General features: G+C 56.6%; 2 protein-coding genes across 2 annotated transcripts in view; both read right to left on the reverse strand.

The window, feature by feature from the left end:
- Positions 1-17,659, reverse strand: part of mrps7 (mitochondrial ribosomal protein S7) — a 1,172,241-nt gene that overhangs the window by 726,054 nt on the left and 428,528 nt on the right. The window lies entirely within an intron of this gene.
- LOC147102564 (epsin-3-like) overlaps positions 1-17,659 on the reverse strand; it is a 108,171-nt gene that overhangs the window by 48,002 nt on the left and 42,510 nt on the right. Inside the window, exons 4-6 of the mRNA XM_085964051.1 lie at positions 9,929-10,042; positions 8,747-8,921; positions 2,480-2,662 (exon numbers count right to left, since the gene is read on the reverse strand). Coding sequence (XP_085820177.1) covers positions 2,480-2,662; positions 8,747-8,921; positions 9,929-10,042 — 472 coding nt within the window. The remainder of the gene's footprint in view (positions 1-2,479; positions 2,663-8,746; positions 8,922-9,928; positions 10,043-17,659) is intronic.

Raw genomic sequence — 17,659 nt, forward strand, 5'->3', positions numbered from 1 at the left:
CGAGTCCAGCCCCCCCCCCCGAGTCCAGGCCCACCCGCGAGTCCAGCCACCCCCCCCGAGTCCAGCCCCCCTCCGAGTCTAGCCCCCCCCCCCCCGAGTCCAGCCCCCCCGGGTCCAGCCCCCCCGAGTCCAGCTCTCCCCCTCCGCCCCCGAGTCCAGCCCCCCCCGAGTCCAGCCCCCCCGAGTCCAGCCCCCCCCCGAGTCCAGCCCCCCCCCCGAGTCCAGCCCCCCCCGAGTCCAGCTCTCCCCCCCTCCCGAGTCCAGCACCCCCCCGAGTCCAGCCCCCCCGCGAGTCCAGCCACCCCCCCCGAGTCCAGCCCCCCCTCGGGTCCAGCCCCCCGAGTCCCAGCTCGTCCCCCCCCCCCCCCCGAGTCCAGCCGCCCCCCTGAGTCCAGCCCCCCCTGAGTCCAGCTCCACCCCCCCCGAGTCCAGCGCCCCCCCCCCCGAGTCCAGCCCCCCCGAGTCCAGCCCCCCCCCCGAGTCCAGCCCCCCCGAGTCCAGCTCCACCCCCCCCCCGAGTCCAGCCCCCCCCGAGTCCAGCCCCCCCCCCCCGAGTCCAGCCCCCCTGAGGTCCAGCACCCCCCCCGAGTCCAGCCCCCCCGAGTCCAGCCCCCCCCCCCCCGAGTCCAGCCCCCCCCGAGTCCAGCGCTCCCCCCCCGAGTCCAGCCCCCCCCGAGTCCAGCCCCCCCGAGTCCAGCTCCACCCCCCCCCGAGTCCAGCACCCCCCCCCCGAGCCCAGCACACCCCCCCCGAGTCCAGCCTCCCCCCCCCCCCCCCCGAGTCCAGCTTCCCGCCCCCCCCCCCCCCCGAGTCCAGCTCCCCCCCCGCCCCCCGAGTCCAGGCCCCCCCCCTCACTGAGCCCAGCGCCCCCCCCCACCCCGAGTCCAGCCCCCCCCCCCCCCCCGAGTCCAGCTCTCCCCCTGGCCCCCCCCCCCCCCCCCGAGTCCAGCTCTCCCCCTGCCCCCCCCCCCCCCCACCAGTGCAGAGATGGGGGGGGGAGCGGGGGTTTAGGAGGGAGGAGGAAGGAATTGCAGGAACATACTGTGCTTATGTAAGAGGCAGGAAAGATAAAATGTTGCAAATGGGAATGGCAAAATCATACAGCATGAAAAATGGGGGCAGGGGTTATTATCTGAAATTGTTGAACTCGATATTGAGTCCGGCAGGTTGTAAAGGGCCCAATCGAAAGATGAGGTGCTGTTCCTCGAGCTTACGTTGCGCTTCATTGGAACAATGCAATAGGCCGAGGATAGAGAGATCAGAGTGGGAGTGAAGTGGAGAATTAAAGTGACCGGCGACCGGAAGCTCGGGGTCACCCTCACGGTGGACTGAGCGGAGGTTTTCCACAAAACGTTAGACGTGGATCAAATAGCCCCGTCTCTGCGCCTGCTTAATATCTGTTACATCTCCAGCTTTTTCCAGTTCTGATGAAGGGTCCCAGACCTGAAACATTAACTCTGTTTCTCTCTCCACAGATGCTGCCTGACCTGCTGAGTATTTCCAGCATTTTCTGTTGTTACTTCAGATTTCCAGCAGCCGCAGTATTTTGCTATTGTGTTTCCATTAGATCATGTTTGATTTGTACCTCAACCCCATTTACCCCCCTTGGCTCCATATCCCTCGATACCCTGACTCAACAGAAATCGACCAATCTCAGGCTTGAAAGTGCCAATTGATCCTCAGCCTTTTGGGGGAGAGAGTTCCAGATTTCCGCTCCCCTTTGTGTGAAGAAGTGCTTCCTGACATCACCCCTGAACGGCCTGGCTCTAATTTTAAGGTTCTGCCCCTTGTTCTGGACTCGCCCACCAGAGGAAATAGTTTCACTCTATCTAATCCCTTTATTATTTTAAACACCCTCGATCAGATCACCCCTTAATCTTCTAAACTTGAGGGAATACCAGCCTAGTCTGTGCAAACCTGTCCTCATAATTTAACCCTTTTAGCCCCGGTATCCTTCTGGTGAATCTGTGTGGCTCCCCCTCCGAGGCCTATCCTTCCTGAGGGGCGGAGCCCAGGACTGAACGCAGGGTCCAGATGGGATCTGACCAGGGCTTTATATAACTGAAGCATCACTTCCCTCCCCTTTGTCGTCTCATTTAAATACGCCGCCCATGGTGTGGACATCAGGCGGAGTGGTGCTGGAGAATTGGAGTTGGTGGAATAATGGGAGGGGAATCCGGAGTGAGGGGCCTGTGTCTAATCTTCCGCAACCGCCCACCGCCCAATCCCATGGAATGGCAGAGCAATGTCCTGTCTATCCCGCACGTACCCCGGGGTCTCACAGCGTAACCTCCTCTGCGAGTGAGCCTGGGGTTAACCCTTGATGTACTGTGACAGAGACAAAGCACTTCATTTCTGTCACTGCGCTATTGGCTGTAGGTTGCTAGGAAGTGCGTGAGCTTAAGGAGCCTTGCCCATTCCCCGAGGGGGTTGGCAGTGCGGAGCTGCTTGCCATTTACCTGACGCACTGTATCGGTACCTGGTACAGCGGTGGCGGTGCTGGAGGAGGGCACTGTCACCCAAGGATCCACACTGGACTGGCTGCTGGCTGCTGGCCCAGGGGCCTGGGCCCAGGGATCTGTGTCCCACGGCTGAGAAGAGGCAGCATGGGTTTCTGAAGATGGCCAAGAATTCGCTGCACTCGGGCCAGACGCTTTTGTACCTGAAAGAAATCACACAAAGTGCGTCAGCATCGTATTAAAGAGCCACCGTGAATGGTGCAATTGTGGCAGGGTTCCTACCTGTCGAACCTTTGCCCCCCTGTCTGGACTCCACCCAGTGCAGCTCAGTGACGGACCCTCGCTCTGTCTACACTCCATCCAGTGCAGCTCTGTGAGGGACCCTCGCTCTGTCTACACTCCATCCAGTGCAGCTCTGTGAGGGACCCTCGCTCTGTCTACACTCCATCCAGTGCAGCTCAGTGAGGGACCCTTGCTCTGTCTACACTCCATCCAGTGCAGCTCAGTGAGGGACCCTCGCTCTGTCTACACTCCACCCAGTGCAGCTCAGTGAGGGACCCTTGCTCTGTCTACACTCCATCCAGTGCAGCTCAGTGAGGGACCCTCGCTCTGTCTACACTCCACCCACCCAGTGCAGCTCAGTGAGGGACCCTCGCTCTGTCTACACTCCACCCAGTGCCGCTCTGTGAGGGACCCTCGCTCTGTCTACACTGCATCCAGTGCAGCACTGTGAGGGACCCTCGCTCTGTCTACACTCCATCCAGTGCAGCACTGTGAGGGACCCTCGCTCTGTCTACACTCCACCCAGTGCAGCTCTGTGAGGGACCCTCGCTCTGTCTACACTCCACCCAGTGCAGCTCAGTGAGGGACCCTCGCTCTGTCTACACTCCATCCAGTGCAGCACTGTGAGGGACCCTCGCTCTGTCTACACTCCATCCAGTGCAGCTCTGTGAGGGACCCTCGCTCTGTCTACACTCCACCCAGTGCAGCACTGTGAGGGACCCTCGCTCTGTCTACACTCCATCCAGTGCAGCACTGTGAGGGACCCTCGCTCTGTCTACACTGCATCCAGTGCAGCTCTGTGAGGGACCCTCGCTCTGTCTACACTCCATCCAGTGCAGCTCAGTGAGGGACCCTCGCTCTGTCTACACTGCATCCAGTGCAGCTCTGTGAGGGACCCTCGCTCTGTCTACACTCCACCCAGTGCAGCTCTGTGAGGGACCCTCGCTCTGTCTACACTCCACCCAGTGCAGCTCTGTGACGGACCCTCGCTCTGTCTACACTCCACCCAGTGCAGCTCTGTGAGGGACCCTCGCTCTGTCTACACTCCACCCAGTGCAGCTCAGTGAGGGACCCTCGCTCTGTCTACACTCCATCCAGTGCAGCACTGTGAGGGACCCTCGCTCTGTCTACACTGCATCCAGTGCAGCTCTGTGAGGGACTCTCGCTCTGTCTACACTGCATCCAGTGCAGCTCTGTGAGGGACCCTCGCTCTGTCTACACTCCACCCAGTGCAGCTCTGTGAGGGACCCTCGCTCTGTCTACACTCCACCCAGTGCAGCTCTGTGAGGGACCCTCGCTCTGTCTACACTCCATCCAGTGCAGCTCTGTGAGGGACCCTCGCTCTGTCTACACTCCACCCAGTGCAGCACTGTGAGGGACCCTCGCTCTGTCTACACTCCATCCAGTGCAGCTCAGTGAGGGACCCTCGCTCTGTCTACACTCCATCCAGTGCAGCTCAGTGAGGGACCCTCGCTCTGTCTACACTCCATCCAGTGCAGCACTGTGAGGGACCCTCGCTCTGTCTACACTCCATCCAGTGCAGCTCAGTGAGGGACCCTCGCTCTGTCTACACTCCACCCAGTGCAGCTCAGTGAGGGACCCTCGCTCTGTCTACACTCCATCCAGTGCAGCTCTGTGAGGGACCCTCGCTCTGTCTACACTCCACCCAGTGCAGCTCAGTGAGGGACCCTCGCTCTGTCTACACTCCACCCAGTGCAGCTCTGTGAGGGACCCTCGCTCTGTCTACACTCCACCCAGTGCAGCTCTGTGAGGGACTCTCGCTCTGTCTACACTCCACCCAGTGCAGCACTGTGAGGGACCCTCGCTCTGTCTACACTCCATCCAGTGCAGCACTGTGAGGGACCCTCGCTCTGTCTACACTCCATCCAGTGCAGCTCTGTGAGGGACCCTCGCTCTGTCTACACTCCACCCAGTGCAGCTCAGTGAGGGACCCTCGCTCTGTCTACACTCCACCCAGTGCAGCTCTGTGAGGGACCCTCGCTCTGTCTACACTCCACCCAGTGCAGCTCAGTGAGGGACCCTCGCTCTGTCTACACTCCACCCAGTGCAGCTCTGTGAGGGACCCTCGCTCTGTCTACACTCCACCCAGTGCAGCTCTGTGAGGGACTCTCGCTCTGTCTACACTCCACCCAGTGCAGCACTGTGAGGGACCCTCGCTCTGTCTACACTCCACCCAGTGCAGCTCTGTGAGGGACCCTCGCTCTGTCTACACTCCACCCAGTGCAGCTCTGTGAGGGACCCTCGCTCTGTCTACACTCCACCCAGTGCAGCTCAGTGAGGGACCCTCGCTCTGTCTACACTCCATCCAGTGCAGCACTGTGAGGGACCCTCGCTCTGTCTACACTCCACCCAGTGCAGCTCTGTGAGGGACCCTCGCTCTGTCTACACTCCACCCAGTGCAGCTCTGTGAGGGACCCTCGCTCTGTCTACACTCCACCCAGTGCAGCACTGTGAGGGACTCTCGCTCTGTCTACACTGCATCCAGTGCAGCTCAGTGAGGGACCCTCGCTCTGTCTACACTCCATCCAGTGCAGCTCAGTGAGGGACCCTCGCTCTGTCTACACTGCATCCAGTGCAGCTCAGTGAGGGACCCTCGCTCTGTCTACACTGCATCCAGTGCAGCTCAGTGAGGGACCCTCGCTCTGTCTACACTCCATCCAGTGCAGCACTGTGAGGGACCCTCGCTCTGTCTACACTCCACCCAGTGCAGCTCAGTGAGGGACCCTCGCTCTGTCTACACTGCATCCAGTGCAGCTCAGTGAGGGACCCTCGCTCTGTCTACACTCCATCCAGTGCAGCTCTGTGAGGGACCCTCGCTCTGTCTACACTCCATCCAGTGCAGCTCTGTGACGGACCCTCGCTCTGTCTACACTCCATCCAGTGCAGCTCAGTGAGGGACCCTCGCTCTGTCTACACTCCATCCAGTGCAGCACTGTGAGGGACCCTCGCTCTGTCTACACTCCACCCAGTGCAGCACTGTGACGGACCCTCGCTCTGTCTACACTCCACCCAGTGCAGCTCTGTGAGGGGCCCTCGCTCTGTCTACACTCCACCCAGTGCAGCACTGTGAGGGACTCTCGCTCTGTCTACACTCCACCCAGTGCAGCACTGTGACGGACCCTCGCTCTGTCTACACTCCACCCAGTGCAGCACTGTGAGGGACCCTCGCTCTGTCTACACTCCACCCAGTGCAGCACTGTGAGGGACCCTCGCTCTGTCTACACTCCACCCAGTGCAGCTCTGTGAGGGACCCTCGCTCTGTCTACACTCCACCCAGTGCAGCACTGTGAGGGACCCTCGCTCTGTCTACACTCCATCCAGTGCAGCTCTGTGAGGGACCCTCGCTCTGTCTACACTCCACCCAGTGCAGCTCTGTGAGGGACCCTCGCTCTGTCTACACTCCATCCAGTGCAGCTCAGTGAGGGACCCTCGCTCTGTCTACACTCCACCCAGTGCAGCACTGTGAGGGACCCTCGCTCTGTCTACACTCCATCCAGTGCAGCTCAGTGAGGGACTCTCGCTCTGTCTACACTCCATCCAGTGCAGCTCAGTGAGGGACTCTCGCTCTGACTACACTCCACCCAGTGCAGCTCTGTGAGGGACCCTCGCTCTGTCTACACTCCACCCAGTGCAGCTCTGTGAGGGACCCTCGCTCTGTCTACACTCCACCCAGTGCAGCACTGTGAGGGACCCTCGCTCTGTCTACACTCCATCCAGTGCAGCTCTGTGAGGGACCCTCGCTCTGTCTACACTCCATCCAGTGCAGCTCTGTGAGGGACCCTCGCTCTGTCTACACTCCATCCAGTGCAGCTCTGTGAGGGACCCTCGCTCTGTCTACACTCCACCCAGTGCAGCACTGTGACGGACCCTCGCTCTGTCTACACTCCACCCAGTGCAGCTCTGTGAGGGACCCTCGCTCTGTCTACACTCCATCCAGTGCAGCTCAGTGAGGGACCCTCGCTCTGTCTACACTCCACCCAGTGCAGCACTGTGAGGGACCCTCGCTCTGTCTACACTCCATCCAGTGCAGCTCTGTGAGGGACCCTCGCTCTGTCTACACTCCATCCAGTGCAGCTCAGTGAGGGACCCTCGCTCTGTCTACACTCCACCCACCCAGTGCAGCACTGTGAGGGACCCTCGCTCTGTCTACACTCCACCCAGTGCAGCTCAGTGAGGGACCCTCGCTCTGTCTACACTCCACCCAGTGCAGCTCTGTGAGGGACCCTCGCTCTGTCTACACTGCATCCAGTGCAGCTCAGTGAGGGACCCTCGCTCTGTCTACACTCCACCCAGTGCAGCTCTGTGAGGGACCCTCGCTCTGTCTACACTCCATCCAGTGCAGCACTGTGAGGGACCCTCGCTCTGTCTACACTCCACCCAGTGCAGCTCAGTGAGGGACTCTCGCTCTGTCTACACTGCATCCAGTGCAGCCCTGTGAGGGACCCTCGCTCTGTCTACACTCCATCCAGTGCAGCTCAGTGAGGGACCCTCGCTCTGTCTACACTGCATCCAGTGCAGCTCTGTGAGGGACCCTCGCTCTGTCTACACTCCACCCAGTGCAGCTCTGTGAGGGACTCTCGCTCTGTCTACACTCCACCCAGTGCAGCACTGTGAGGGACCCTCGCTCTGTCTACACTCCATCCAGTGCAGCAGTGAGGGACCCTCGCTCTGACTACACTCCACCCAGTGCAGCTCTGTGAGGGACCCTCGCTCTGTCTACACTCCACCCAGTGCAGCTCTGTGAGGGACCCTCGCTCTGTCTACACTCCATCCAGTGCAGCTCTGTGAGGGACCCTCGCTCTGTCTACACTCCACCCAGTGCAGCTCTGTGAGGGACCCTCGCTCTGTCTACACTCCACCCAGTGCAGCTCTGTGAGGGACCCTCGCTCTGTCTACACTCCACCCATCCAGTGCAGCACTGTGAGGGACCCTCGCTCTGTCTACACTCCATCCAGTGCAGCTCTGTGAGGGACCCTCGCTCTGTCTACACTGCATCCAGTGCAGCTCTGTGAGGGACCCTCGCTCTGTCTACACTCCACCCAGTGCAGCTCTGTGAGGGACCCTCGCTCTGTCTACACTCCACCCATCCAGTGCAGCACTGTGAGGGACCCTCGCTCTGTCTACACTGCATCCAGTGCAGCTCTGTGAGGGACCCTCGCTCTGACTACACTCCACCCAGTGCAGCTCTGTGAGGGACCCTCGCTCTGACTACACTCCACCCAGTGCAGCTCTGTGAGGGACCCTCGCTCTGACTACACTCCACCCAGTGCAGCTCAGTGAGGGACCCTCGCTCTGTCTACACTCCACCCACCCAGTGCAGCACTGTGAGGGACCCTCGCTCTTTCAGTGCTCTCTCCTGCCTTTCCGAACACACTGATGGCGATGTTCCGCCTCACTCTCCGCCCCATTGCAGTTGGACTGCCCTGATTTTAGAGTCCAGCTGATGTGCTGGTCCTGGTTTACCGAGGCACTGCCATAACCTTCCCCTGAGAATGGAGTGTCTTTTGACACCACTGTGTCAGCCAATAAGTTGGGGGTGGGGCGGGACTTGCTTGCGAACACAGCCTCATTCTCTCCCTGCTCAGAGATTCCTGCTTCTCCTCAATATCCAAAGGCTCCCGCTGGAAATCCCTTACTGTTCAGCCTCTGGGCGAGGACAGCAGCGAGCTCTGGCACCACGGGCGAGGATCCTGCGGATAGTCTCTAGCCTCACACATTAAGAATGTGTACGGGAGAGGTAGCGACTTGGGGCCAACACATCTCAGACCAACAGAGATACAACATATGAACACATAGAGGCTGATTCTATGAAGGTGGCATGACTCGCGATCTCCTGGTGTGTGTGGCTGGGGGAAGCCTCAGTATGTAGCACTGCCCCTGTGGGTGCGGGGGGGGGGAAGGGCAAGGCTCCCGGCCCACGCTTATACAAACCGCCTAAGTTCTAGTGCTGACATGACGTCAAGCTTGTGATCGGAAAGGCTTACCGAGGGTATCCCAGAGGTCGGGAGAGGCTGCAGAGGGAGGCGAGGCCATGTTTCTGCTCCTCCATGGATGACTTTGGGTGGAAGTACCATTGAGCTGGACACCCCATGGATCTGCGCTGGCCTCTGTCACAACCACCGGGGCCCCAAAGATATCAGCCAGCTCCAGCAGTGAGGACTAGACAGAGAACAGAATACGAGTGTTACCAATCCAAAACATTCCTTCTTTATAGTGTCTCTACCCCATCCTGGAAGGAGCTGGCTCCTGTTGGGGTACAGCCCCATTTGGTTAAGGCAGCCAGCCCATCCCTCACTCTCCGTGCATGTTGGAAGACTATTCGACCATGGGGGCCCAACCCGATTCTCAGCTGCTTCTACATCTGTGCACTAGATAGCAATCAAGTGCAGGAACCCTGGTTGAACCCTTGCCTCTCTAGTCCAGGAACAATGGGGCCAAATTGTAGCACCTCAGGGCTGTGATGCTTCACATGGTAGAATTGCCTGCCAACACTCACTGTCATTGCACACACATGGAGGGTGCTCAGCCCTCAGGAACTGTAATCCAGAGAGAGTCAGCCCCTCTGAGTGAAGAGGAAGTAAAGATGGGTAAAGATCAGCAACAGTTAGGGAGTACGGTACAGGTGTCTCTGTTTCTGCACCTGGGAGTATTGGAGCACCTTGGACACACTGCACCGACTGGGCAGAACTACCTCACATAGATACAGCAATTTTCACAGCCTCAGGACGTCCCAAAGTGCTTCACAGCCACTGATTTACTTGTGAAGTGTAGTCACTGCAGTTATGTAGGGAAATGCAGCGAACCACAAACAGCAATGAAATAAATGAGCAGATAATCTGTTTTAGTGATGTTGATTGAGGGATAAATATTAGCCAGGACTCCTCTGCTGTACTTTGAATTGCACCATGGGATCTTTTACGTCCATCTTAGTGAGCAGACGGAGCCTCGGTTTAACGTCCCTTCCAAAAGACGGCACCTCCGACAGTGCAGCAGTCCCTCAGTACTGCAGTGTCAGCCTGGATTACGTGCTCAAGTCTCTGGAGTGGGACTTGAACCCACGACCTTCTGACTCAGAGGCGAGAGCGCTGCCCACTGAGCCCCGGCTGACAGTTACATTGTTCTTTGAAGACTCGTCCCAGTTTAGCAGAGGGAGAGCTGGGTTTTACCTCATTCCTCCCCTCGGCCTTGTCACCCTCCTTGCGACTTTGCTCCAATGCTCTCTGAAGACTTTCATCCTCTTCCTCATCATCCTCGTCAAGGGACGACCTCACTCTTAGTTCCTACAAGATAAGAGAAACAAACCGCCCCAGGTTACGTTGCACTTGAGAAAGGCGGAACACGTGGAAAGTAGAATCTGGAGAAATAGTCCCAGTCACCCAACAGGTCCCATCAAAAAACGGTAGACGTGGATCAAATAGCTTGTAAGTGAGTAATTCTTTGTCATCACAGAAGAGGCTGCTCTTTCTACAAGAAGCATCACATCTTTAGTCTCCCTATGAAGGCTTTGCTACACCCAGTCAATATGGCTGTGATGTCAGCTTTACCCTTTCACATGGTAACCATTAGCAACACGACCCTGTGGCACCGTTTCTTGCGGAGGTGGAACTGTTTCGAGGGATTCAGGCAGGTACAAAGTGCAGCCACTTACCCTGGGACCCTGCGTACTGGCCCGGTCCTGAACCTAACCAACTCAGTCCTAACCCCTCGGTCCTAACCCCTCGGTCCTGACCCCCCCGGTCCTGACCCCCTCGGTCCTGACCCCCGGGTCCTGACCCCCTCGGTCCTAACCCCCGGGTCCTGACCCCCCCCGGTCCTAAGCCCCTCGGTCCTAACCCCCCGGTCCTAACCCCCTCGGTCCTAACCCCTCGGTCCTAACCCCCTCGGTCCTGAACGCCCCGTTCCTAACCGACTCAGTCCTAACCCCTCGGTCCTAACCCCCCGGTCCTAACCCCCTCGGTCCTAACCCCTCGGTCCTAACCCCCTCGGTCCTAACCCCCCGGTCCTAACCCCCTTGGTCCTAACCCCCTCGGTCCTAACCCCCCGGTCCTAACCCCCTTGGTCCTAACCCCCCGGTCCTAACCCCCTCGGTCCTAACCCCTCGGTCCTAACCCCCCGATCCTGACCCCTCGGTCCTAACCCCCTCGGTCCTGAATGCCCCGTTCCTAACCGACTCAGTCCTGACCCCCGGGTCCTAACCCCCTCGGTCCTAACCCCTCGGTCCTAACCCCCCGGTCCTAACCCCCTCGGTCCTAACCCCCTCGGTCCTAACCCCCTCGGTCCTAACCCCTCGGTCCTAACCCCTCGGTCCTAACCCCCTCGGTCCTAACCCCTCGGTCCTAACCCCCTCGGTCCTAACCCCCTCGGTCCTAACCCCTCGGTCCTGACCCCTCGGTCCTAACCCCCTCGGTCCTAACCCCCTCGGTCCTAACCCCTCGGTCCTAACCCCCTCGGTCCTAACCCCCTCGGTCCTAACCCCCCGGTCCTAACCCCCTTGGTCCTAACCCCCTCGGTCCTAACCCCCCGGTCCTAACCCCCTTGGTCCTAACCCCCCGGTCCTAACCCCCTCGGTCCTAACCCCTCGGTCCTAACCCCCCGATCCTGACCCCTCGGTCCTAACCCCCTCGGTCCTGAATGCCCCGTTCCTAACCGACTCAGTCCTGACCCCCGGGTCCTAACCCCCTCGGTCCTAACCCCTCGGTCCTAACCCCCCGGTCCTAACCCCCTCGGTCCTAACCCCCTCGGTCCTAACCCCCTCGGTCCTAACCCCTCGGTCCTAACCCCTCGGTCCTAACCCCCTCGGTCCTAACCCCTCGGTCCTAACCCCCTCGGTCCTAACCCCCTCGGTCCTAACCCCTTGGTCCTGACCCCTCGGTCCTGACCCCCTCGGTCCTGACCCCCGGGTCCTGACCCCCTCGGTCCTAACCCCCTCGGTCCTAACCCCCCGGTCCTGACCCCCTCGGTCCTGACCCCCCGGGTCCTGACCCCCTCAGTCCTGACCCCCCGGTCCTGACCCCTCAGTCCTGACCCCCGGGTCCTGACCCCCTCGGTCCTGACCCCCCGGTCCTGACCTTCTCGGTCCTAACCCCTCCGTCCTGACACCCCGGTCCTGACCCCCTCAAACATCTCCGCACCCAGCCAAGGGAGGCAAGTGGAGAGATGCACAACACGACCCGGCACTAAGCCCCCCGCCACTCGGTACTCAGCACCCCCCCCTCCGCCACCCCCTCACACCCGCCACCCCCCTCACACCCGCCACCCCCGCCACCCCCTCACCCCCGCCACCCCCACACCCGCCACCCCCTCACACCTGCCACCCCCTCACCCCCGCCACCCCTCACACCCGCCACCCCCTCACACCCGCCACCCCCTCACCCCCGCCACCACCTCACCCCCGCCACCCCCTCACACCCGCCACCCCCCTCACCCCCGCCACCCCCTCACACCCGCCACCACCTCACACCCGCCACCCCCTCACACCCGCCACCCCTGCCACCCCCTCACACCCGCCACCCCCTCACACCCGCCACCCCTGCCACCCCCTCACACCCGCCACCCCCTCACACCCGCCACCCCTGCCACCCCCTCACACCCGCCACCCCCTCACACCCGCCACCCCTGCCACCCCCTCACACCCGCCACCCCCCTCACACCCGCCACCCCCGCCACCACCTCACACCCGCCACCCCCTCACACCCGCCACCCCCTCACACCCGCCACCACCTCAGTCGCCACCCCCTCACACCCGCCACCACCTCAGTCGCCACCCCCTCACACCCGCCACCCCCCTCACACCCGCCACCCCCTCACACCCGCCACCCCCTCACACCCGCCACCCCCTCACACCCGCCACCACCTCACACCCGCCACCACCTCACCCGCCACCACCTCACCCGCCACCACCTCACCCGCCACCCCCTCACACCCGCCACCACCTCACCCGCCACCCCCCTCACACCCGCCACCCCCTCACACCCGCCACCCCCTCACACCCGCCACCACCTCACCCGCCACCACCTCACCCGCCACCACCTCACCCGCCACCCCCTCACACCCGCCACCCCCTCACACCCGCCACCACCCTCACGTCCATTGGTCCACCCTCCGATGCACTGCCTTCCCACAGCCAATTGGAAAGTGAACAGACTCCTTTGTAGCCCGGGGGGAATAGAGATATTGATTAGGATGAAAATAGATAAAAAGATGCTAAATAGGTTGGCATCACTCAAAGTTACCAAGTCACCAGATGGGATGCACCCTAGGTTGCTGAGGTGGAGATAGCAGAAACTCTAACCACAATCTTTCAATCCTCTTTGGATATGGGGGTGGTGCCAGAGGACTGGAGGATTGCTAATGTTACACCCCTGTTCAAAAAAGGGGACAGGGATAAACCCGGCAACCACAGGCCAATCAATCTACTGCCACTGGTGGGGAAACTACTACAGACCACTGCCGAGGACAAAATTAATTCTCACTTGGAGAAGCATGGGTTAATAAAGGACAACCAGCATGGATTTGTTAAAGGCAAATTGTGTCTGAGTAATCTGATTGAGTTCTTTGATGAAGTAACAGAGCAGGTTCATGATGGTAGTGCAGTAGATGTTGTTTATATGGACTTTCAAAAGGCATTTGATAAAGTGCTACATGACAGACTTATTTGGAAAATAGAAGCACAGGGGATTAAAGGGACGGTGGTAACATGGGTTTCTAATTGGCTAAGGGATTGGAGGCACAGAGTAACAGGATAGTAGCAGACTCCAGGAGGACATAGACAGACTGGTGAAATGGGCAGACACACGGCAGATGCAGTTTAAGAGGCAGTACAATCTAACTGATACTGTTTTGAGAGGGGTGCAAGAGTAGAGGGACCTGGGGGTGCATATTCACAAATCTTTGAAGGGGGCAGCGCAAGTTGATAAGAACATAAGAAATAGGAGCAGGAGTCAGCCATACAGCCCCTCGAGCCTGCTCCGCCATTCAATAAGATCATGGCTGATCTTCGACCTCAACTCCACTTTCCCGCCCGATCCCCATATCCCTTGATTCCCCCAGAGTCCAAAAATCTATTGATCTCAGCCTTGAATATCCCTTCATTACACCCCCTCTAAGTCAAGTAGATCCTTTCTTAGGTAAGGAGACCAAAACTGTGCACAGTATTCCAGGTGTGGTCTCACCAAGGCCCTGTACAACTGTAGTAAGACTTCCTTACTCTTATACTCCAATCCCTTTCAATGAAGGCCAACATACCATTTGCCTTCCTAATTGCTTGCTGTACCTGTATGTTAACTTTCTGTGTTTTGTGTACAAGAACCCAAATCCCTCTGAACACCAACGTTTACTAGTCTCTCACCTTTTAAAAAATATTCTGCTTTTCTATTCTTCCTATCAAAGTGGATAATTTCACACTTCCCCACATTATACTCCATCTACCACCTTATTGTCCACTCACTTAGCCTGTCTATATCCCCTTGAAGCCTCCTTGCATCCTCCTCACAACTTACATTCCCACCCAGCTTTGTATCATCAGCAAACTTGGATATATTACATTTGGTCCCCTCATCCAAATCATTGATGTAGATTGTGAATAGCTGAGGCCCAAGCTCTGATCCTTGCGGTACCCCACTAGTTACAGCCTGCCAACCCAAAAATGACCCATTTATACCTACTCTCTGTTTCCTGTCCGTTAACCAATCCTCAATCCATGCTAGTATATTACCCCCAATCCCATGAGCCCTAATCTTGTGTGGCACCTTATCGAGTGCATTCTGAAAATGCATCCACTATCTCTGCAGCCAATTCTTTAAAACCCTAGGATGTAGGCCATCAGGTCCAGGGGATTTGTTGGCTTTTAGTCCCATTAATTTCTCCAGTACCTTTTCTTTACTAATAGTAATTACTTTAAGTTCCTCACTCATTAGACCCTTGGTTCCTCGCTATTTCTGGTATGTTTTTTGTGCCTTCTGCGTCGCTGCCATTTCCTCATCCCCCCATTCTAATTTCTCCTGTCTGTCTCCAGGGGACCCACGTTCACTTTCGATAATCTCTTCCTTTTTGCATACTTGTAGAAGCTCTTGTAATCGGTTTTTATATTTCTTGCTAGTTTATTCTCATATTCTATTTTCTCCCTCTATCAATTTCCTGGTCATCCTTTGCTGGTTTTTCAAACCCTCCCAATCCTCAGACTTACTAAATTCCTGGGATGAGGGGGTTGTCTTATGAAGAAAGGTTGAGCAGGTTGGGCCTATACTCATTGGAGTTTAGAAGAATGAGAGGGGATCTTATTGAAACATATAAGATTCTGAGGGGGCTCGACAGGGTAGATGCCGGGAGGATGTTTCCCCTCGTGGGGGAATCTAGAACTAGGGGGCATAGTTTCAGAATAAGGGGTCGCCCATTTAAGACGGAGATGAGGAGGAATTTCTTCTCTCTGAGGGTCGTGAATCTGTGGATTTCTCTTCCCCGGAGAGCCGTGGAGGCGGAGTCATTGAATATATTCAAGGCTGAGATAGACAGACATTTGAACTACAGGGGAGTCAGGGGATATGGAGATCGGACGGGAAACTGGAGTTGAGGTCGAAGATCAACCATGATCTTATTGAATGGCGGAGCAGACTCGAGGGGCCGAATGGCCGACTCCTGCTCCTAGTTCTGATGTTCTCTGGTTCTGTTTTTGGCACAATTTTAAGCCTCTTCTTTTGATCTAATACTATCCTTAACTTCTCTAGTTAGCCATGGTTGGACCACTTTTCCAGTGGAGTTTCTATTCCTCAAGGGACTGTTGAGTATTATGAATTATTTCTTTAAATGTTTGCCATTGCTTATCTCCTGTCATATCTTTTAACCTAGTTTCCCAATCTACCTCAGCCAGCTCGCCCCTAATACCTCCGTAATTTGCTTTGCTTAAATTTAAGACTCTATTTTTGGACTTAACCACATCACTCTCAAAATCAACATGAATTTCTATCATATTATGATCACTCCTCCCCAGAGGATGGATCCTTTATTATAAGATTAATAATTAACCCTGACTCATTACACAATACTAGATCTAAAAATAGGCTGTTTCCTAGTTGGTTCCTTGACATATTGTTCTAGAAAACTGTCTTGAATGAATTCCATGAACTCGTCCTTCAAGCTACTTTTGCCAATTTGGTTTGTTCAGTCTATATGAAGATTAAAGTCCCCCATGATTATTCCATTATCCTTATTACATGCTCCTCTAATTTCCTGATTTATACTCTGTTCATAAGGCAGTTAAGGAAGCGTATGGGATACTTGGCCTTGTAAATAGGGACATTGAAGACAAAAACAAGGAAGTTATATTAAACCTTTACAAATCACTTGTTAGGCCTCAGCTGGAGTATTGTGTTCAATTCTGGGCACCACACTTTAGGAAGGATGTCAAGGCCTTGGAGGGGGTACAGAGGAGTTTTACCAGGATGATACTAGGGATGAGGGACTTCAGTGATGTGGAGAGACTGGAGAAGCTGGGGTTGTTCTCCTTAGAGCAAAAAAGGTTAAAGGGAGACCTAATAGACGTATTCAAAATTATGAGGGGTTTTGATAGAGCAAGTTGGACGAGACTGTTTCCTCAGGCAAGTGGGTCGGTAATCAGAGGTCACAGATTTAAAATAATTGGCAAAAGAACTAGAGGGGAAATGAGGAGCAATGATTTCACAGAGAGGGTTGTTGCGATCTGGAACGCACTACCTGAAAGGGTGGTGGAATCAGATTCCACAGGAACTTTCAAAAGACAACTGGACATGTAATTGAAGAGGATGAATGTGCAGGGCTGTGGGGAAAGAGTGGGGCGTGTGGGACTAATTGGAGAGCTCTTTCAAAGAGCTGGCACAGGCACGATGGGCTGAATGGCCTCCTGTGCTGTGAGATTCTATATTCTATGAATTGGATTAAATTGACTGTTGGTCAAACAGCCTTTTTTTTTTAAACCATCTCCAATATTTTTACAATTAATAAATTAAAATGTTCAAAGAAAATGAAAAGAATCCACATTTTTTTAAACGCCCTGTGACTTTTCTCCCCGGGTACACTGGTAGTGGCGCCCCGGAGATTCATCTTCAATTCCAGAGACTCCAGGCAATCCTGGGGGGATTTTTAAAAATGTATTTATGGGGTGTGGGCGTCGCTGGCAAGGCCAGCATTTATTGCCCATCCCTAATTGCCCTCGAGAAGGTGGTGGTGAGCCGCTGTCTTGAACCGCTGCAGTCCGTGTGGTGAAGGTACTCCCACAGTGCTGTTAGGTACGGAGTTCCAGGATTCTGACCCAGCGACGATGAAGGATCGGTGATATACTTCTAAGTCAGGATGGTGTGTGACTTGGAGGGGAACCTGGAGGTGGTGGTGTTCCCATGCGCCTGCTGCCCCTGTCCTTCTAGGTGGAAGAGGTCGCGGGTTTGGGAGGTGCTGCCGAACACAACCCAATTCTATCCCAGTTTAGGGCCGAATTTAGTTATCATCAGTCGGGGCACTACAACTGGTCTCAGTGTCCCTGGCAGTGAGAAATCATCCAGGGCCCCTGCCCCTGCCCATTGTCCAGTGACTCAATGGAAAGGGTGTGAGTGGAGGCCTCAGGTGTGTTGCCCTCCATGACTCCATGGGTGACATGTTTTTACAGCTCAGAGAACTAACCAAACACTCTGCTTTCTCACTCAGCATGCTTGGAAATTGCCTGGGCTCTCACCCTGATCCGGAATGATGAGACATTGTGCTAGCTGTGTGCAGAGAGATTTACGAACAGCAATATGGGCTTTACTGGGCTGCTTGTAGTTAGGGATGGGTGTGGGAGAAGATCAGAGAAGAGAAGACAGGGAGAAGGAGAGAGGGGGGAGGGGGAGGAAGGAGAGAGGGGGGAGGGGGAGAGGTAGGGGAGGGGGAGTGAG

The sequence above is a fragment of the Somniosus microcephalus genome, chromosome 21 (genome assembly GCF_052327205.1).
Source record: "Somniosus microcephalus isolate GS21.2 chromosome 21, FLI_Smic_1.0, whole genome shotgun sequence".
Taxonomy (NCBI): Eukaryota; Metazoa; Chordata; class Chondrichthyes; order Squaliformes; family Somniosidae; genus Somniosus; species Somniosus microcephalus.